General features: G+C 39.4%; 1 protein-coding gene, 1 long non-coding RNA gene and 1 pseudogene across 6 annotated transcripts in view; 1 reads left to right on the top strand and 2 right to left on the bottom strand.

The window, feature by feature from the left end:
• Positions 1 to 19,650, bottom strand: part of ATP13A4 (ATPase 13A4) — a 156,579-nt gene extending 136,929 nt beyond the window's left edge. For all 4 annotated transcript variants that reach the window (XM_030937236.1, XM_010373005.2, XM_030937243.1 and 1 more), the window contains exon 1: positions 19,418 to 19,650. In XM_030937236.1, the coding sequence (XP_030793096.1) occupies positions 19,418 to 19,477 (60 nt within the window). In that variant the 5' untranslated portion in view covers positions 19,478 to 19,650. The remainder of the gene's footprint in view (positions 1 to 19,417) is intronic.
• On the bottom strand, positions 9,032 to 10,145 carry LOC115899287 (annotated as a pseudogene). Its single transcript, XR_004059039.1, has one exon. The product of XR_004059039.1 is annotated as a mitochondrial import receptor subunit TOM22 homolog pseudogene (transcript).
• Positions 18,133 to 20,270, top strand: LOC104669890. Its single transcript, XR_749056.1, has 3 exons — positions 18,133 to 18,225; positions 18,428 to 18,488; positions 18,990 to 20,270. It is a non-coding gene; the product is annotated as an uncharacterized LOC104669890 (long non-coding RNA).
• The last annotated feature ends 2,181 nt before the right edge of the window (positions 20,271 to 22,451 follow it).

Genomic DNA, 22,451 nt, shown 5'->3' with positions numbered 1-22,451 from the left:
AAAAATCACATGATACCAAAGTAGAAAAAACATTTGACAAAAATTCATACCCAGTCATGATTTTAAAACTCTTAAAAATATGAATAAGAGAATTTTGTCAACTTAATAAGGAGCATTTTTAAAAACTTACAGTAACATATGTAATGGTGAAAAACTGAATTTATTCCCCATAATATGAGGAACAAGACAAGAATGTCCACTCTCACCACTCTTACTCAACATTGTTCTAGAATTTAAGGTTAGACGAGAAAAGGAAATAAAAGGCATACAGAAATAAAACTTACTCTGTTTACATATAATATCATTTCTCTGTAGAAAATACCCCAAAATCTACCAAAACCAATCTCCTAGAATTAATGAGTGATTTTAGCAGTCACAGGATATGACATGGACATACAAAACTTAATTGTATTTCTATATCCTGGTAGTAAACATATGGGTACTGAAATTTAAAGTATGACTACAATCACTCAAAAGAAATGAAATGCATGTAAATTTAGCAAAACACCTACAGAACTTATATGCCAAAAACTATAAAAAGCTTATGAAAAAAATGAAGGAAGATCTAAACAAACAGAGAGAGATACCATGTTTATGGTTTGGAAAGCTCAACATAGTAAAGATTTTAATTTTTGTCAAATTGATATCCAGATTCAATGCAATATCTATCAAAATCCCAGTAAGATTTTTCTGTATATAAACAGGATAATCCTGAAATTTATATTAAAAAGTCAATAAACTATAATAGCTCAGACAATTTTGAAAAAGAACAAAGTGAAAACAATCAGTCCATCTGATTTCAATACTTACCACATAACTATACCATAATCCAGACTATATGGCATTGGCACATAGACTAATGGAGTAGAAGAGAAAACTGAGAAACAGACATACACAGATACACCCAACTGATTTTTGACACATATGCAAAAGCAAGAAAAAATAGACTTTTCAACAAATGGTGATCAAGCAATTGGATATCCATAGGTAAAAATACCCTCAACGCAAGTCTTATATCTTACAGAAATATTAACTCATAATGGATCACACATTTAAATATAAAACATAAAACTTTAAGAAAAAATGTTGGAGAAAATCTCAGGATGTATGGCTAGGCAGAGTTCCCAGACTTGAAAACATCTTAGGGTCAAAAGACATGAAAAGTGTTATCCATAAAAGGAAAAACTGACAAATTGGACTTTGTCAAAATTAAAACTTTGCTTTGTGAAAGAGCCTACTGAGAAGAGGAAAAGAAAAACTACTGAATGAGAGAAACGTCTGTAAACCACACCTGGAAACAGCCGAGAAGATGTCCTGCAATGAGTGAATGGTTAAATCAACCACAGCACGATGGAATACTACTCAGGAATGAAAAGGAACAAACTATCCATACACAAAACAACCCAGATCAATTTCCAAAGGATTATGATGGGCCAGGAAAAAAAAAAAAAAAAAAAAAAAAAAACCAACGTTAAAGGTTACATACTGTACAATTACATTTATGCAACATTCTTTTTATTTTATTTTATTTTATTTTTGAGACGGAGTCTCGCTCTGTTGCCCAGGCTGGAGTGCAGTGGCCGGATCTCAGCTCACTGCAAGCTCTGCCTCCTGGGTTTACGCCATTCTCCTGTCTCAGCCTCCCAAGTAGCTGGGATGACAGGCGCCCGCCACCTCATCCGGCTAGTTTTTTGTATTTTTTAGTAGAGACGGGGTTTCACCATGTTAGCCAGGATGGTCTCGATCTCCTGACCTCGTGATCCGCCCATCTCGGCCTCCCAAAGTGCTGGGATTACAGGCTTGAGCTACCGCGCCCGGCCTATGCAACATTCTTGAAACAACAAAATTATAGAAATAGAAAGTAGATGGTTATTGGGACTTAAGGAGGAGATACAGGTGGCAAGGAAAGAGATGTAGCTATAAAAAAACAAAATGAAGTTTCCTCGTGATGATGGAAACATTCTGTGTCTTGACTGTATTAATGTCACTGTCCTGATTGTGATATTGTATGTAGTTTTGCAAGACATTGCCAGTGGGGGAAACTGGGTGAAGGGTACTCCGAATCTCCCTGTATTATTTCTTACAACTGCATGTGGATCTCCAAATATCTTTTTTAAGAAATAAATGAGCTGGAGTAGGTATCTCCAAGTGATTTTTTATATCTGAAACTCAACACTTTTGAAAGCCTAAGGATCCATTGGCTCTTGGTTATAAATGGCTGCACTATTTCCAGCAAGTGAAACTTCTTACAGGTCCAGACAAAAATGTTTATACTGGTTAGGTAAGGGTCCACATGACCTCAAAATGAAGACAGGTGAGTAACCAAATCAGACAGATCCTACAGCTCTGCATCTATTTGGAGATGGAAAAAATAGAGAGCAGGCAAGGGAAAGCTCATCACACAAAATTAATTGTTAACGGGAAAATCCACACATTAAAATAAACACCAAAAACCTAGGCTTTAAACAGGGCCATAGCAGCTTGTAAATATCTATTGACTTCACTGACAGCTTGTGCAAATCCTGAAATGCCACTCAGCCCAGGCCCTTTCAGCGCTCGTGGAGGAAAGCTCTTGGACAATTCTAATAAGTAACATTTTACTAGCGGCAATAAAGGAAAGGTTAATGATAATAATGACAATATTAACAATATGAGACCAAAAAGGAAATGGAGCAGGAATCAACATTTTCTGTAATGTGCCAGAGAGAAAATATTTTGAGCTTTGTGGGCCATATTGTCTCTCACAACTACTCTGATCTACTGCAAAAGCAGGCAGAAGCAATATGCAAACAAATGTAGGTGGCTATTTTTCTTTCTTTCTTTTTCTTTTTCCTTCTTTTTTTTTTTTTTTTGAGATGGAGTTTCAGTCTTGTGCCCTAGGCTGGAGCAACGCCTCCTCCGCCTGCCAGGTTCAAGTGATTCTCCTGCCTCAGCCTTCTGAGTAGCTGTGATTACAGGCATGCACCACCACACCCAGCTAATTTTGTATTTTTAGTAGAGACAGGGTTTCTCCATGTTGATCAGGCTAGTCTGGAACTCCCAACCTCAGGTGATCCCTCTCCCAAAGTGCTGGGATTACAGCCGTGAGCCATTGTGCCCAGCCAAAGGTGGCTATTTTTCAACGAAATTTTACAAAAGCAGTCAGTGGGTCATATTTCCCCACGAACCATAGTTTGCAGACCCCTGCCATCAAGAAACGACATGCATGAACACAACCTGTTCATGGCAAGAGTAACACCATCTTGAAGCGAAACCACCACAGTGGGCAGTTTGACTCCTATCTACCAAGGCGTTCCTGTAGCAAGGTCAACAAACTATGCCTGTGGCATGGACAATTTCTCATAAAGATGCTTATCTAACTTCCCTAGTGGCCATGAGTTTCACAAAATGGTCTGAGACAAGATACATGCTCTACCCTAAAAGCTGGCTGGATAAAGAATACTTTCTGGAGGGCTCAAGAATCCACTATCTCACAGCTGCCTAAGACATCGCTTCTGTGCCTAAGTCCCTATTAAATATTTCTTTCTGAGAAACCGGATTTGTCAGCTTCTTTCTTCAGCCTCTCAGCACCCTGAGCCTTTGGAGATGGGTTTGCATATACCTGCTCACATGGAATACAACAGAAACATTTAGTCTTTGCACCTGTAGTGATAGTGCCTACTTAATGGGGTTATTGTGAATTGAAAATAAAGTATCACATGAAAACACTTAGCCATGGGTATAGGACTTAGTAATTAGTCAATAAATGTTAACTATTATTATTATTAGGCATATTTGCATATTTTTTTGCTATTTTCAGTTGGCCACTTACTTTACACATGGACACTCTGTGGGCAATATTTCAATGTTATTAAAGCTCAAAACCTGCACTGAGACCTTGTATAAAAGTTCAGAAGGAAGATAATTGGATTTATCTCCCCATAAGGTTGAAAGCCTCCACAAGCAAGCCTTTATTAAAGAACAAGTACTGCAATTGTGGCCATAGAAGATAGAATCTGACACCAAGGTAACAGGAATTTTCACTTTTATTTATTCCTCATAGGGTAGGAACAGCAGGGAGAAGGTACATGGGAAATTTCTGAAATGAAATATGAAATCCCGCAGTTTGTTGCTGGAGCCTATTCACCCTATAACATGTTCTGCTTGGTCAGAATTGATCCTTTAAATAACATACTGCCTTTCTTGGAGATTCCCTGAACAAAGAGAAGCTTCATGACTTGTCTGTCACATAGTTCTTCCTCATACTTCTCTGTGATGGTGAATGGCAAATGTGGCAATTCTACGCATCAAAACCACATCCCTCATGACAACTGAGCCACTAATGAAGAGATGAGCTCCACCTTAGATCTTTACTCCTGAGAGGAGTATTGAAAGCCGAACTGGCCTCACAAATGTGTAGACCTCCAAAGGGTAGGATTTTAGGTCACTAAGGCTCTCTGCCAAAAAAAAAAAAAAAAAACGAAAACAACAACAACAAAAAACCCTTCTAGCTTATACAAAACGCAAGACAAGATTTATACACAGAAATGTTCACTGCAATATTACTAGTAATGCCAAATAGAAGGCAATCAATGTATATCAGTAGGGCAATTATTAAATACTATTATATAGCCATTAAAAGAATGTTTATTAAGATTTTAATAACATGAGGGAAATATACGAAATTATATATGAAGAGAAACAACACAGAATCATGCAGTATGATGTTAAATTTAATTGAAAAAAAAGGTGGAACACAAACAAAATAAGACTGGAAGGTAAAGATATCAAACAAAATACTAATGGTATTTGCCGTGGGCGACGGCATCATTGTGGTTCTTCTTTTACATTATAATTTTCTATCTTTTATACATTTTATTCATTGAACATGTTTCACTTTTAAAATCAGAAAAATAAATAATATGTTTTTTGAAAAGCCTTTTTCTACCTGCTCACAGATTATTTTACAAAGATATTATCTGTTCACAGATTACTTATCTGTGATTATTTCTCACAGATTATTAACCTGCTCGCAGACCATTTATCTGTGATTATTTCTTACAGATTATTAACCCACTCACAGACTATTTCACAGAGATATTATCTCTGACAAAAAAAAAATCACCTTCAGGGACCTGAAAACTTTAAACACTGTTTTTTTCCAGTTAGTTCACCGATTATATATTGACCATCAGATTGGAAATTCTGTTTGTTTGTTTGTTTGTTTGTTTGGCCTACCCCAGCCCATTTTTCTCACTCCAAGTAACAGTATCCAATACCCCAATATTCTTCTGGCAAACCACACCCTTTGCTATTTGCAGCCATGGTGCTTCATGCAGAGTTGACTCTGACCCCAACTCCAGGAGAGGGCTTGTGATGACAAGTTTGGTATTCTGACGGCCACACAAATAAATTTAAAAGGCAAAAATGATCCAGTCCGAGCCAGTGAGAAGAAAGAGTATTTGGCTAAGACTATTGAAAGAAAGGCAAGTTCTTTTTTCCACTGAAGTGGCACCTGGGGATGTGTAATCCTAGAGTTATCAGAGGGCTCCCTGTGAAGTATAACAATAAAACCTAGCTTGGAAGTGCTGTCCAGGGCAATCAGGCAGGAGAAAGAAATAAAGGGTGTCCAGATAGGAAAGGAGGAAGTCAAACTGTGTCTGCTTGCAGATGGCGTGATCCTATACCTAGAAAACCCCATCATCTCAGCCCAAAAGCTTCTTAACCTAATAAGCAACTTCAGCAAAGTCTCAGGATGCAAAATCAATGTGCAAAAATCAAAAGCATTCCTATACACCAACAATAGACAAGCAGAAAGCCAAATCACAAACTCCCATTCACAATTGCTACAAAGAGAATAAAATATTTAAGAATACAGCTAACAAGGGAAGTGAAAAATCTCTTCAAGGAGAATTACAAAACTCTGCTCAAGGAAATAAGAGAGGACACAAACAAATGGAAAAACATTCCATGCATGCTCGTGGATAGGAAGAATCAATATTGTGAAAATGCCCATACTGCCCAAAGTAATTTATAGATTCAATGCTATTCCCATTAAACTGCCATTGACATTCTTCATAAAATTAGAAAAAACTACTTTAAAATTCATATGGTACCAAAAAAAAAAAAAAAAAAAAAAAAAGAGTCCACATAGCCAAGACAATCCTAAGCAAAAAGAACAAAGCTGGAGGCATCAGGTTACCTGACTTCAAACTATACTACAAGTCTACAGTAACCAAAACAGCATGGTACTGGTACAAAAACAGACACATAGACCAATGAAACAGAATAGAGATCTCAGAAAGTACACCACACATCTATGTCCACCCGATCTTTGACAAACCTGACAAAAACAAGCAATGGGGAAGGGATTCCCTATTCAATAAATGGTGCTGTGAAAACTGGCTAGCCATATGCAGAAAACTGAAACTGGACCCTGTTCTTACACTTTATGCAAAAATTAACTCAGTGTGGATTAAAGACTTAAACGTAAAACCCAAAACTATAAAAATCCTAGAAGAAAATCTAGGTAATACCATTCAAAATATAGGTACAGGCAAAGATTTCATGACAAAAACTTCAAAAGCAATTGCAACAAAAGCAAAAATTCATAAATGGGAACTAATTAAGCTAAAGAGCTTCTGCACAACAAAAGAAACTATCATCAGAGTGAACAGACAATTTACAGATTGAGTGAAAATTTCTGCAATCTATCTGACAAAGGTCTAATATCCAGAAACTATGAGGAACTTGAACTTTTACAAGAAATAAACAACCCCATTGGCAAATGGGCACATGGAAAAGAATGCAGAAATCACTAAGAGTAAGTAAGCAACACTAAACAAATCTTGCCAAACCAGCATCATATACTCTTAACCAACTGGTTAGGACAGTCATTAACACATAGTTTATCTGATTTTAAAAGGTCTTTCTTGAGGATTTTTGCTTCTGAATGTAGAATGCTACAAAGAACATCACACCCTAACAACCAGGAAAAAATTGAGATAACCCACAAAGTCATAAATTTTCTTGAACCCATCAGATAGCTAAGGTTTCAAAGCAATCAAGTAAACCAAATTCCAAAGAACAAGTTCTTCCAAAAAGAAACAGGTTAAAACAATGTTTTTACCTTTTGCAGCTCATGAGAGAAAGTGATGTTGGCCATATAAGTGATAAGAAGAAATCAGCTAAAATTTTAACAAATTTATAAAGGCCAAGTTTGGACTACAGCACCAGTTTAGCTTGAATATCTAAAAGTCTGAGACTCAGAAAGAGGCTGGCATTCACTCAGAAACTCTTCTTCCCAAGCATCAGTTGGTGCTCATCAGACAGACTGGGGGCAGAGGAGGACATCAGAGAGAACTCCCTTTGGCAACATAGGTCTGAAAGAGGCAACTAATGGCTCCAGGAGACAAGCTCAAATTCCCTCTTACTTCTCTGGACTAGTCTCTCCTACTATTTAAACTTCTGGAATGAGATAGTAATTGGCAAAAGCCAATTACTTCTATGTAAGAAACCATCTGCCAGGACACAAGCAAAAATCAATTGAGGCTGGATGAAAGTTAAAGGCAAAAACTTTTACCATTGACTATTCTGAAACCAGGATTCTACTTTAAAATCAAATGCAATTAATAGCTAGTGGAGGAGAAGAAAGCCTTACCTAAGAAAACTACAAGTATAAGACAGATTTGGCTGCCACAGAGAGGGAGAACACGAATATTGAGAAAGCACTACTCTCTGAAGCTAAGATACAAAGGGATTGGCTAAGACTAAGTCTGGACAAGTGCAACAGATAACCCTATCTACCTCTACTACAAGCCTAGCAGAGTCATAAGCCCAGGAGGATACCACTGGGAGAGGAACAGGAGCACAAAGAGAGACCACTTCTGCAATACAGGCATGCATAGATGACTAAAAACTGAAGGTGTATCCAGATGTTTTGATTTCAACACCTGTGATCCTAATCACGTCTATGCCCAAAAGATCAGAGATTTAAGACTTGTACAAAAAGAGACCTGGAGGTTTTGTTTCTTACAAGTTCAAAATAAGCCCAAAGTATAAAATAACTGCTAAACTAATGAGTACTGTGTGGGGCTTATGTAGCAGCACTAGTACTTGTACTAGTAATAACAGGCTACATCAGGCCGGGCGCGGTGGCTCAAGCCTGTAATCCCAGCACTTTGGGAGGCCGAGACGGGCAGATCACGAGGTCAGGAGATCGAGACCATCCTGGCTAACACGGTGAAACCCCGTCTCTACTAAAAAATACAAAAAGCTAGCCGGGCGAGGTGGTGGGCGCCTGTAGTCCCAGCTACTCGGGAGGCTGAGGCAGGAGAATGGCGTAAACCCGGGAGGCGGAGCTTGCAGTGAGCTGAGATCCCGCCACTGCACTCCAGCCCGGGCGACAGAGCAAGACTCCGTCTCAAAAAAATAAAAATAAAAAAAAAAAAATAACAGGCTACATCAAAAGCATAAAGTACACTGAGTTATGAGCAGAAGGTTTGAAGTCAATCTGCCTATGCTTAAGTTCTGTTTTTGCTGCTTCTTAGATGCCACATTTGGGTAAATTATATGGTTTCTCAGTACCTCCTTTGGTAAGATTGAGGTTAACAACCCACTTGAGTCAGGAGAGAAGAGAGAAATTCTTGTAATACATACGCACATTTTTCAATTCATCTCATCAGAAATATATCAAATAAAGTCAATGTAGCGTGTTAAATATAAACATGAAATAAGATACAGTCTCAGATCTCTCCATCTACCCAAACTTAATTCTTGGATAGTATTGTTTTAGAACTGGCTTCAAAACATTAATCATTTTTCACAATATTATCTTCTAAGTACTGATTCTGAAACTCGAGTACCAGAGTTTCAAAATCCTTCAGCCATAGTTCCCCAAAGAAGGCAACAGATTCTGGAAATGCTGAAGTGATTACAGTTTCAGCCAGGGCCCTGCGTGTGTACCCACTGAAATCAGAGTGTCCTGGCCTGGGAACATTATATTTCTCTGGAAAGCATTCAGGACATTTGGTCCTCCTCTCTATTCTTTTTCTTTTTTTTTTTTTTTTTTTTTTTCAGTTGGAATCATTTTTAATATTTAAATACAAAAAGTGAGCACTGACTTCTGTTTTTTTTAAACACACACACAGGTCTAACAACCAAACTGTGCAGGGGAAATGAACTCCTGATCTGTCTTCCACAGTCCCCATTCTGTGGCTGAAGCTGCAGCCAGCCTCCCTCCTCTCATACATAGGGATTCATAGTGGCCGCTTTACACTACAGGTGTAATGCATTTTGTCTTTCACATTGCGTGCATGTCCCTCCCCAACAGCTCCATTCTTTAAAAAAAAATAAAAATAAAAAAGGCAGTCGTTAATGGTCAGGGGCACATCCCTCCCACTGGCATCGGTTCCTACCCACAAGGGGAAAGTGACATCTTCTAGTTAGGAGCAATTTGGTGAAAGGAGTGGGGTGGCCAGAGCAGGAATAACCGTCTGCATGGCTACACTCTGGTATCAGAGTGAAGACAGAAGTAAGGATAGTGTGGAGGGCACAGTTGCAAGTTGAGTCTTTCCATGAGACAATGTGAGGAGAATTCTCCCCACCAGGTTTAGATAGATCAATGTGCCAAAGTTAAAAAAAAAAAAAAATCCAAATAATCAGCAGTTCAAACACTTGAATTTCAAACTTATCCCACCGAGACAGCTCAAACAGCAGTAACAAACTAGATCTTTCCAGGAAGTGAGGGTAGAGCCCCTGGCATTCCTCCTGAGAGCCCTGTGTTAGGCCCTAGAAGTATCTGCCGCTGCTGCAGTTGCTGCTGTTGCTCCATTTGCAACTTCTCAGTCTCAAAGACAACGGGAAGAACCAGGATCATAAAGGAAGTGGTCCCAATCCACAAGGCTGCCCTGGAAAACCTGTACATTTTTTGAGCCACAAAGAGGGAAAGATCAAAAGTGGCTCCGGCCGCGGACCGGACCCTCTCCGGAAACATCTCCGTCAGGCGCCATAGTCTCTCCGACAGGGTCTCATCTAGCTCCTCATCGTCGTCCTCCTCCAGCTCCTCCTCAGGCTTCTCCGCGTCGCCTTTCGGGAGCAATTCGTCCGGGGACTGGGGTTCCCCGGCACCGGCAGCAGCAACGGCGGCGGCCATGACTGTAGGCTCTATTCTTTTTCTAAGGGATCATTTCAGGTATAGCTGTACTCATTGTCCATAAGAATAGCCTTAGGCTGAGGGAAAAGTTGAGGAGATGGTGTTCTGAGCTGCCTTTCAACTCTACCCAGCCTGTGGTTTCAGGCAGCTTACCAAGGTTTGTATGAATGGCACTCAGAAGTAGCTATGGGCCAATTAATCGAGTCAACCTAATCTGTCTAGTCTTTACAAAGCCTTGAAATGGGCACCCAAAATGAATCTCTTCTGGATCCATCAGCAAATGACCAACTCCCTCCCCAAAGTGCCAACTCAAGTTCCTGTGCTCTGTCTTCCATGGGCCTAAAGACCCTATACGGTTCAGCATTAGTTAATCATTGGCCAGTAGATTTACTCCTTATTTCTTTATTTATGAGTAATTGACACAACTGCCATAAATTTCCAGTTCCCACTGATATAATGTTTTCAGATATGTTTTCTTTCTTTCACTGACTAAAAAACTCACAGCACTTTGAAAACAAATTGAGTATTACTTAAATTTCTTAAGATGTTTCACAGCGGTTTTATCTGTTTTAAAAATGTTTAAATTGTGCGTGTGTGTGTGTGTGTGTGTGTGTGTTTTGGGGTCAAGAAATCATCTGTATTGAGCCCTGGTTCAATCCACTATGGAATTATTATTGAAACTGGCCCAATTGTCCCATAGAAGTGATCTTTACAGTCTTTTAAAATAAAAATACTAAAATTGACCCAGGTCTTGAGATTAAAACTTACATTTGGCCCTCCCTCAGGAAACTCACCCTCAGGACTCCTGAATAGTATCAAGGAACTGAAACTCACCAGATCCTCACATTCAGGCAGTGAGAAACCAGGTCCCTCATCCCTCATGATTTCCTTACCCCTCCCTAATTCCTGTTTACCCAATGTAGTTACATTCCTTTCCTGCTACATAAACCCCAATTGTAGTCAGTCAGGAGATGGATTTGAGACTGAAGTGCCATCTCCTCAGCTGCAGCACCCAAATAAAAGCCATCTTTCCTGGCAATACTTGCTGTCTCACTGATTGGCTTTCTATGCAGCCAGCAGCAGGACCTAGACTGAAACCCTGGTGTTTGAGTAACATTATCTCCACCTTGTAAATAGGCCAATGTTAAAGAGAGGTGAAGTGCTCTAGGGTTGTAAGAATAAATCATGTTAGAACCAACACAACAATGCTGGTCTCCAGCCTCCTAATGTTATGTTTCTTTCGATTACACCCTGATGTTTTTTCTACCATCAACAACTAAAGTGGCACATCCAAAATTTAACAAAAATAATAGGCAACAAACCATTATTTAAGGCAAGGACTTAAGCCATAGGCTGCCATTTACTTTGCCAAATGAACCTGGTAATGTCACTTCATCTCCCTGTGCCTAAATTTTCATATTCATAAAAGAGAGATGATAATTCCTTAGTGGGTTGCTGAGAGGATTAAATACATTACTATGTGTAAAGTTCTTAGTCCAGAACTTGGCTCCAATCAATCGCCATTTAAGTATTTGCTCTTACTATTGCCATCCCTACTCTCAACTTGTTCCTACTTTTCTTTTGGGGATTAAATGGCATTATCATCTTTCCTCATCGGACAAGCTAAGAACCTTAGAGACATCCTTAATAACTACTCATCCTGTTACCTCTTCTTTCTTACCTCCCAGTCTTTGGATTATGAAGTCTCCTTCATTCTATCATCTAAATATCTATTAAATCCACTTTTTACTCAGCATCCTCTCTGACAAGGCTATACAGTTTAGTCCTATTCCTCTCACCTGGACTATTTCAAATACCTCCTCACTGATCTCTCTTCCAACCAACTTTGCTCACTCCATGATGTAACATCCTTTAAAGTATCCTACCATATTACTCCCTGCTTCAAAACTTCCAGTAGCTTCCACATTGTGTCAGCCAGGCTGGCATCACAATCATTCTGACCAAGTCCAGCTCCACCATCAAAGATTCTAATTTAGTAGGTCTAGAATGGGACCTAGGAATCTATTTTGTGTGTACTCCCCCACCTGATTCTACAGATCAATATTTGAGAATCATTGGAAAGGATATTCATTAGAATGTCTTATGAAGTTCTTCCAAAATCTTACTCCCAACTCCAGGGAAATGAAATGTCATCTTTCCCCTTGAAGTTTTCTTTGACTGAATTTTTCCTTCTTCTGTGTTCCCACAGCTCTGTATGCATAGCTCTCAAAATGATAACTGTTATATCACACTTTCATTATATTTGTACCCCTGGGTCCCCAACTTGCAGGGACAACCTCACTGGGCACACAACCTGTGCGGTCACACAGGGCCCTACACTCAGAAGGGCCCTACACTCAGAAGGTCCCTACCCTTGGCTTAATGCTCTGCTATCACCATCCTGATATTCTTAATAATTGTTGAACAAGGGACACCTCATTTTCACTTTGCACTGGGTCCTGCAAATTATGTACTCAGCACTGCCACTCGATTGTGAGCTCCTTGAAAACAGAAGCTATTTGCTATTCTTTCAAATTCCTCCTTAGTTAGCACAGAGGACTCCTGGCAAAAAGTAGAGGTTTCTTAAATATTTGTTGAGTTTATACATGAATGGATGAAAAGATAAAGTATCTCATAGAAAAATAGTATAGCATGGCTAATTAACTCGGAAGAATAAGCTTTTCTTATTCTTGGGGGAGAGAGGAACTAACTGATAAAATTCTGAGACTATTGACCATTGACCACTCCAAATAAATAACATAACATTTTCTAGGTTTATTTTTAAATTACTCAAACCACTCCTACTTTGGAGCCCTGCTGCCTCCCTGTTCTCAGAATGCAAAATTGCAGTTAATGGAGCTTGCAATTATGCTATCATGCCCTGAGTTTTTGTGCCAGGCACTGTGTTAAATTCTGAGTGTAATGGGAAGGGGAAAGGAGAAGCCAAGAAAATGTGAAATGAGCAGGGTCACTGTCTTCAAGAAGCAATTAAATTTCACTCCTCTAAAATTTATATCGAAGATGAGTTGACTTCATGGGAGTTCTGCAGCAATGAATCGAGAATAAAGACACTAGACTTGGCCAGTGGCCCAGCTTCCTGAACATTTCAAACGACAAAATGTCTCAGCCTGAACACAATTCCCCCACTATGAGATCTGTGGGTTCACTAGTTAACATTGGCAACTGCCTCGGAGGTGCTCATGGAGCATAATAAACAAGTGGCTATTGAGGTGGGGGAGGTGCTTTTGCTCCCGGGTGTTAGAGAAGAAAAGACGAACATCAGCTATCAAAGTGAGCCGAATAATTGGTGGAAAAAAATGTTCCTAGCTCCTGCTGAAGGCATGACAGGACTTCCAATGTGGCAACGACCACACACCACCCTGCTGCCACATTACGTGTCCGTTGCTAGGTTCTCCAAAATGACACGGAAGTCCAAAAAGAGCTTATCGTGCTTTTCCACTATTAGTTTTTAGTTACCCACTACCGGCTGGTACAATATCAGTTACAAAATTAAGAGATTCCAGTTGAAAACATATAAATGCCAATACACATATAAAGATGTGTTCAACTTCAAATCAAGGAAATGTAAAAATAATACAACCACAGAATATCAGTTTTGTATACTGAATGAGCCAAAGTTAAAAAGACTGATAATTTTCAATGTTGGCATGAATGGAGGAGAAAGCAAGTATTCTCAAAAAAGATTGCTGGTCTGATTATAAATGGGTACAACTACAACTTCTGAAGGGTAATTGGGCATGATGTGTTAATCCAAATAGAAAATGCATGCCCCCTTTAAGGCAGTAATAATAATTCTAGGCCTTTATCTTAAGGAAATAATCTGAAAAACAAATAAAAACCTAAGTACAAAGTTGATCATCACAGCCAAAAAAACAAAAAATTAGACATAATACACGTGCAACATGGGAAACCTGCTGATACTGTACAATTCATCCAAACACAACTTGAATATTGAAATAGTTATGTGACACTCTAATTATCAAATACATATATATATCTCCATAAGGCATTTGTAGGTATAATGGAAAGGCTAGTTCTTCTTTTTAAAGTAGAGATAGAATCACTCCATTTTTGTTAAAAAGTACATATTGACCAGGTGTGGAGGCTCACTCTTATAATTCCAGCACTCTGGGAGGACAAGGCAGGTGGATCTCTTGGGTCCAGGAGTTTGAGACCAGCCTGGGCAACATGGTGAAACCCCATCTCTACATAAAATACTAGAAAATTAACCAGGCATTGTGGCATGTGCCCATGGTCCTAGCTACTCAGGAGGCTGATGTGGGAGGATCACCTGTGCCTGGGAGATTGAGGGTGTGGTGAGCTACGATTACACCATTGCACTCCAACCCAGACAGAGACCCTCTCTCCAAAAAAAACTAACATTAAAAAATACATATTTCCAAGTACGTGTATGTATTTTTTAAGAATATAAATTTTAAATCAATACAATAATTTTGTTTTGCCATGATGCAAACAAACGGATGATATCCAAAAACAATATTCATATTGTTTTTTCACATGTAGGGGAAAAAGGGAGATTATGAGGTAATAATATGTTCAGTGATGTCCTGGTAAATATTTAACAGCTGGCCTTCAGGTGAGCCAGGGTGGGAGTCCCGTTGTAGTATTTACAGATTCCCGTGGCATAAATATCACCAACATTATTTATTTCAAGCTACTAATGTAATGTCACTGAGTTAGGAGTCGGGAAGAAATGGAAAGAAATACAGTTGCACCATGCTGTGTAATACCACTACCTTGTATTTCCATGACACAGATAAATTAGATGCAAATAATCTCAAAAGCATAGATAAGTATGAAGATAGAGCAAAAGAGAAAGTGATGAATTTTATGTTTTTGTTTGTTTGTTTGTTTGTTTTGAGACAGAGTCTCACTTTATCCCCCAGGCTGGACTGCAGTGATACGATCTCAGCTCACTGCAGCCTCAACCTCCTGGACCAAAGCAAGCCTCCCCCCTGAGCCTCTCAAGTAGCTGGGACTACAGGTGCATATCATCACGCCCAGACACTTTTTTTGTATTTTTGTAGACAGGGTTTCACTATGTTGCCCAGGCTGGTCTGAAACTCCTGGGCTCAAGCAATCTGCACACCTCAGCCTCCCAAAGTGCTGGGATTACAGGCGTGAGCCACGGCGCCCAGCCTGCATTTCTTATTGACATGTCTGGTGGTAAACTCATGAAGCATATTTACTTCATTATTTAGATCCTTATTTGTCATTGCAATATTTTACAATAAACATATGTTACCTTTATAATCAGAAAAGAATTCAAAGGGTTTTTTTTTTTTTTTTTTTTTTTGGTCTTATTTGTTAAGGCCTAGGGAAAAATATCAGGGGACATTAATTTTTAAGTCTCACTGGAACAAAACACTTCCCCAAAAGATTGATTGTGTTAAGGTGTAACTAAAGAGTAATGTTAGAATCAATTAAGCCATATGATACCTTTGCTCAGTCATGGTATAAGGAAACGGTTCTAAAGTCCTTCAAAATAGAAATACAAAACGTCACGACTGAAAGAGATTTGTGCTCCCAGGCATTCTCATACTCACACTTCACAAACAAGGAAGCGGAAAGGTTGGTGTTTTCCCAAAGTATGCACTAGGTAAGTAGAAAATAACCCAGCTCCTCTCCATTTATAAGTAGTCTCTACGGCCTATGAATAAAAGTATACATTCTTGGCCAGGTGCAGTGGCTCATGCCCATAATCCCAGTACTTTGGGAGGCAGAGGCAGGTGGATCACAAGGTCAAGAGATCGAGACCATCCTGGCCAACATGGTGAATCCCTGTCTCTACTAAAAATACAAAAATTAGCTGGGCGTTGTGGCATGAACCTGCAGCCCCAGCTACTCGGGAGACTGAGGCAGGAGAATCACTTGAACCCGGGAGGCAGAGGTGGCAGTGAGCTGAGATCACACCACTGCACTCCAGCCTGGCAACAGGGCAAGACTCTGTCTAAAAAAAAGAAAAAAAAAGAAAAAGTACATATTCCTTTTGGTATAACTGAATGGCAAGAGACGACCTCATTTTTATGGGGTATTATTTATTCAATTGGTTAACTGCTAAGGCCCTGGCTCTTTCTACCTTTATTTAGATAATAGCAGCTCACACTTCACCAGAACTGTATACTTCTCAAAACATGTTCATACGGATTATCCCCACTGATCTTCATGAGAGCTCTGTGAGTCTGGTAGGGGTAAGAAGGACCAGTCCTATTTTACAGGCATAAAAACCGAGGCTAGAGCAGGTAAGCAGCTAGCCCAAGGCCGGTGAGAGCCAGGCCTCCTGTCCTGTCCCAGTGCTCTCCAGGAGTTTCCTCCTCAAAGCCTTTCTGAGGCAGTCATTTAGGTGAACATTCCCCGAAGGGCACTTTCTCACCTTTCCTTCCTTCTCCTTCCAAAAGCCTCTTTCTTCCTTTGGCTCCTGTCTCATTTTGCACTTAAAGATATTACTTTCAGGTCACCTAGGGTTGCTTTTTAGCTCCTGTTTGCTTTTGTTTATTATTATTATTTAATTATTTTTATCTACTTATGTTTGAGACAGCGTCTCTCTCTGTCGCCAGGCTGAAGTGCAGTGGCGCAATCTCGGCTCACTGCAACCTCCGCCTCCCGGATTCGAGCCATTCTCCTGCCTCAGCCTCCCAACTAGCTGGGACTACAGGTGCACACCAGCCTGCCCAGCTAATTTTTGTATTTTTAGCAGAGATGGGGTTTCACCATGTTGGCCGGGATGATTTCGATCTCTTGATCTCATGATCTGCCTGCCTTGGTCTCCCAAAGTGCTGGGATTACAGGCATTAGCCACCGCGCCCTGACTGTTTTTGTTTTAACTCTAAAATGGAAGATAATCCCAGGCATCTTTAGCCCTCAGAATATTCTTCTTCTTTATTTGACAGGAGGTCTAAACCCTAGAATGTTGCTTTCTCTTGAAATTTGAAGTAATTTCTACCACAAGAGAAATTACATTTGCAAAGTTTCAAGTAAAGTATATTACAAAGCACAAGCCTAAACACTTTGGTGTGACACATTTCTAGACCTGGAAGTCAGAGGAAACAGGCTTATTTAAGATACTCAAATTATCTTGAAGAAAATAGAAACTCAAATTATCTATAACAGAACAGATCCTGAGGAATATAAGAAGACTGGATGTTGATGTTCTCCTTAGCTTTGTTTTATGAAGGAAGGGAACGTGTTCTCTTATGGGTGCAATGTTCTCTGGAAGAACTGGAAGAGGTATCAGTGGGCTATGCTCAGGTCCAGAGACAAAAGAGCTATCAACTTAAACACCACTGTGTGGTACCTCAGCGCCTGGACTTACCGGTTGATGCAACCTTCGGAAAATTCTGTGTGCATCAATTTCCTCATCTTTAAAGTAAGAATCACAGCATCTACCTCATAGGGTTGTGATGAAAACTAAATTAGCTAGTGGCCAAGAAAATGCTGTGTATACTAAAAATCACTACAAAATATGTAGAATATATGTATATATATAGTTTGATAATTTTTAAAGTTTACTGCTCTGGGCAAGGGATAGAGGAGTGAGTTAAAAAGGAACAGAATGTCAGACACAGCAACAGGCAGGTGGCCAGGTTTCTGTAGGCACAAGAGGATGGAGAGCTCAGGAGTGCATACTAATTGCTGCACCTCTGCTGAGACTACTAGCCAAATGACTGCCCACCAGAAAACACAGTGTCCCTTTCCATATTAAAAGCCCTCTCCTAACTGGGCTCCAGATGCATACAAAACTAGGTGGACTTCCTCATGCATCTGATGGTGACGTTATGAAGATGAACTGTTAATGAATTGCTTTGGTGGAATATGTACGCTAGGGAAGAGGTAACAGTTTCCCTACAACCATGAATGTCTTCTGGAAAATAAATGATTCTTATTGACACTTGAAAGACAAATTGTCCAAGAGCAGAAAGGGGTGTACTGAAAAAGAGTGAGTGTATTTCTAAATGAGAGAGAGAGAAAAAAAATGTTTCAGAGGAGGCAGCCTCCGCCTTCTGGTGAAGAGTATTCAAGATGAAGATAAACTTTTCAACTTAATATCGAGAGTAATGAAACATTCACTTCCTAAAGAAAACTCTTTAAAGAAACAAAGACGATATCCAATGTGGGCTAGCAAGTCATTTCTGGTGACATTTGTGGAGGGGCTAAAGACAATTCATTTGGCAGTCAAATCTGAATGAAGTAAAGGATATGGTTAAGAAAGGCACCTGAATTAATGTGCCTTTCACTTCTTTATAATTCTTTCAGCTTTGATAGCAGAAGGGATCTACTCTTGAAAGTCCAAAAAATGTTGTTGCTATAGGAACAGGTAAGCAGATTAGACTTGAAAGACCAGTTTAGGAACAAAGAATTTAATAGTCAGGGCTAAAGCAATTAACCAAGAAAAACATTTTAAGTAAATATCTTTCAGGTTTGTTATTTACATATTAATTCCAGGAAGACAAAATGTTATTATTGAATGAGAGCATCACATTTTAACATTTTAATTACATCATTACTGGCATAAAAGACTATGCTTACACAATTAGCAGAAAGACCTTATTAAACAGAAGTACACATTTCTGACTCTCTCTTGATTACATTGTAATTGAGAAATAGTTTTAAATTCATCCTGAGCATGAGTCATCTTGGATTTTCCTATAGTTCTTGAGATAGGAGTGCATCTAAAATAAAGGAGATAACTAACTACCGAAAGTTTTCTGTAACCAATCTCTATAATGAGGAAGCCACAAAAGTAAAATTCTAGAAGAAAATAGAAATGTGTATAGGCTGATAATTGTTAATATTGTATGTCTTCCCTGTCCAACAGACTCAGTGAACAAGCTATGTGAGAAGAGAAGGCTGAAGACCTAGCGGCACTTCTGCTTCTTCCTACCAGGGAATACACTGCTTCTCACATTAGGGATTTCCTAAAATTGTTAGGTGTTTTGAACAGAACTAGCTATACCACTGAGACTCAAACAAGAATCATAAGGTGGCATGGTGCTTCTCTCCCTCTCTGTTTTCTTTAAAAAGAAAACATTATTGACAAGATAAACACAATACTTTCATTCTAGCAAATTTCTGCTGTCAGAGGTTATATTTACAGGATAGAGAGATTTCTTAAACATGACCTTTTCTCAGGTAATACCAGAGTGAAATTGCAGAGAAGTCTGTGTATGTGTGGTGTGTGTGTGTGTGTGTGTCTCGTAGGCTGAGGAGTGGGATGGGAAGAAGGGAATGTGGCTAGAATCTTACCATCTCATTCTCTTCTCCTTCATTGAGCAGAGCGTGCTGGCCCTTCTCAAAGTGTCCCATGAAAGAGTTATTCCACACCTCCTCCCTGACCTTGCTGGGCAGATGCTTCCAGGACGAACTCCAACTCGCCGAGCCACTGAGCCACCGCACCTCCTCAGCTGACTAAAAGAGTTAATGATCCTCCAGGTTAAAACTCCTCCTTGAGCACACACCTTCTCTCAACAAACGACAATACTTGGCAAACTGAACTCCTCCCACAAGTCACCCTCTGCTAGGAGGAATTTCTGGCTGTTCCCTGCTTATTGCGTCCTCTCAGAGCAGCTGTCTCAAAGGAGGCTGCTCCCATGCCGATCTTTTTGTGCCCAACTTACAGGGAAAGAACTCATTGCCTGCCCAGTGCCTGCCAGCCTCAGACTTCTGACTGCAAATCCAACAGGACAATACAGAGTTGGCAGGACCCTTCTCAGGAGCGAGGAGCGGGTGCAAGAACTCCCAGGTCACTGCTTTATTCAGAGGACCTAAGGAATTGGGTTGAGAGGAAGGGCACAGAGCTGCAGATTTTCTCTGATGAATGAAGGCTTCGATCCGTAGGTTTCTAATAGTACTCTCATTCAGTTTGCTTACAAAAGGTACAAATTATCACTCATCCTCTTCAAAAGGTATCTGTAATCACATTTCCTGGTATATGCAAAAAACATTCTATTTGAAGTGTATGTGAAATTAAGTTTACTTTTCTGAAACACATGTAGAAAATGAACAAAGGTAACATCAAACTAGTTTAGGTAGTCTCCTTTCACTAAAATACTGATATTCCAACACTTAACGAAGTCTAGAACTAAAATATTCAAATGACTACATGGTCAGACTCTTTTTAAATTTGTTTACACATTTATTCAATAAACATTGCCTGAGCACAGGGACTACCTAAAAAAGTTAAGTCATATTTGCTGTCCTCGTGTTGATGTAGGGATTCACACTTCCAAACAAATATGATAGAAAGTGGGTTGTTACTATAAGAGCTGGAACAGAAGCCTAAGATAATGTTAGAAGTCCCAGCGTGGTGTAGAGAAACACACCCCTACCCTAGCTCCGGCAAAATACCTGGATTCCAGCTGCTTGTCTGCACTGGCCTTGCTATGTGACCATTTAACTATAGGAACTGGCCCTTCTTCTCTGGCACCACCCAACAGGACTGTTGAGAGAATGGAGTGAGATCTTTGTGAAGGTACATGGTACGGCACCGATCAAGTGCTGTTAGGATTGTTAAATTAAATGTGCAACTGAACAGTAGGTGGTAGCACACAGTGGTTAAGGTCATATGCACTAAAGTCGGAAGGCCTGAGTTCAAATTTGGACTGTACTAGGTGGTCGTTGTGCTACCTTGGGATATAACGAGTTATACAAACTCCATTAGCCTCTATTTGCTCACATGTAACATAAAGATGATGATAATCGAGCATATGTCCTAAAACAGATTTTTAAGAAAGAGTGCCTGGGGAATAATAGGTGTTCAACAAAAGATAGTTATTTTTACCCTCACCATGTCCACTGTCTCTCCCTCAAGCTACATTGGCAATGATATCTCCAACCTGACCCAAACAGCCCTAATGTGACCAAGATCAATGTGTGCGTGTGTGTGTATGTATGTGTGAGTATGTTGTATGTGTAAAACCTTGAGCAAATAGTAAAGTATAAGATAAACATAAAAAGTAAGCTAAGTAAACCCATTGTAATAGTAATCACAAAATTTACATGTATGTATGTATATATGTGTGTGTGTGTGTATACATATATATAGTTCTCTTGGTTTCAAAAATTTGCTAGCACAATTTAACCAAATAAATGAAAATTAACATTTTATCACAAGGTCAAAATATAAGAAATGCAGGGTTTCTTTTCGGGGGGGGCAATAAAAATGTTCTAGAACTACTGATGGCTTCACAAATTTGTGAATATACTAAACCTCACTGAAATGTATACTTTAAAAGGGTGAATTTTATGAAATGTGAATTATATCTCAATGAAAAGATATAATAAATTTAAAAATCATACCTCAATAAAAAATTATAACTCAAAAAACCTAACTGAACATTTAACAGCCTTACTAGGCAGTAATTATATATTCAGTACAGAAAAAAATATAAAACATCATAGTCCAAATTTCATCTCAACTGATGGAGGTTGAGGAGTGTTAGTATGTGACGTGGCGAAACTATATCAGTGCTCCTGGGCAGGTGAGAGAGAAGCAATTCATTCTCCTGTTTATTGCTGGCAATATTTGCACTGTTTTCTTTTGGCTGGGTTCCTGAATACCCTTGGTAACTCATGCACCATTGTGAGACTGAGATGAGTGTGTAACTGATTAAGAGCTAGAGGAGAAACTGTATACAAACTTACCCCATCAAATAAATCAGGTCATGCTGTTACAATATTTAAGCCAGACTTGAAAAGGAAAATATGTAAGTCCCTATGAACATTAAAAGCTTTTATAAAAATCAGGTGTCCGTGGAAAATTATTTTCCACAACCTGGTTCAGTGGAGCTGAGGACTCCAGTAGTGAGAGAGTTTCCTCAGGCTCCTTGGGAGTTCTATTGGTAAAACATCTAGATTTGATCTATGGCAACACTACTTATGGACAGTACTCACCCTCATTTAGTGCTTTTGGTCTACAAACATAAGCATATCCAGAAACAGGGGTAGGTTGTGTGGGAAAGCAAGGAGAACGTTTACCGAACACTTCCGGATATGAGGCACAATTCTAAACAGTTTACACTCACTGTTGCACGCAGTCCTGACAAAAGCCTCTGTGGTTGATACTATTCTGATCATTCTTATTGACAGACAAGGAAACACAGTGCAGATATTAAGTAATTCGCCTACATTCAAACCATTAGTAAGTGACAGAATGAGTATTCGGACCTAGGCAATGCAGCTCTCCCAATCCATGATCCTAGTTACTGGACTAATACCTCTTCTACACATTTATTTGGCACATCCAAAGTGCTCTGCAAAGAGGTTTGCATTTATATGACCA

This window comes from Rhinopithecus roxellana, chromosome 1, assembly GCF_007565055.1.
Source record: "Rhinopithecus roxellana isolate Shanxi Qingling chromosome 1, ASM756505v1, whole genome shotgun sequence".
Classification (NCBI taxonomy): domain Eukaryota; kingdom Metazoa; phylum Chordata; class Mammalia; order Primates; family Cercopithecidae; genus Rhinopithecus; species Rhinopithecus roxellana.
Note: the sequence above shows the minus strand (reverse complement) of the source record. Positions and strands in the feature narration are given on the sequence as shown.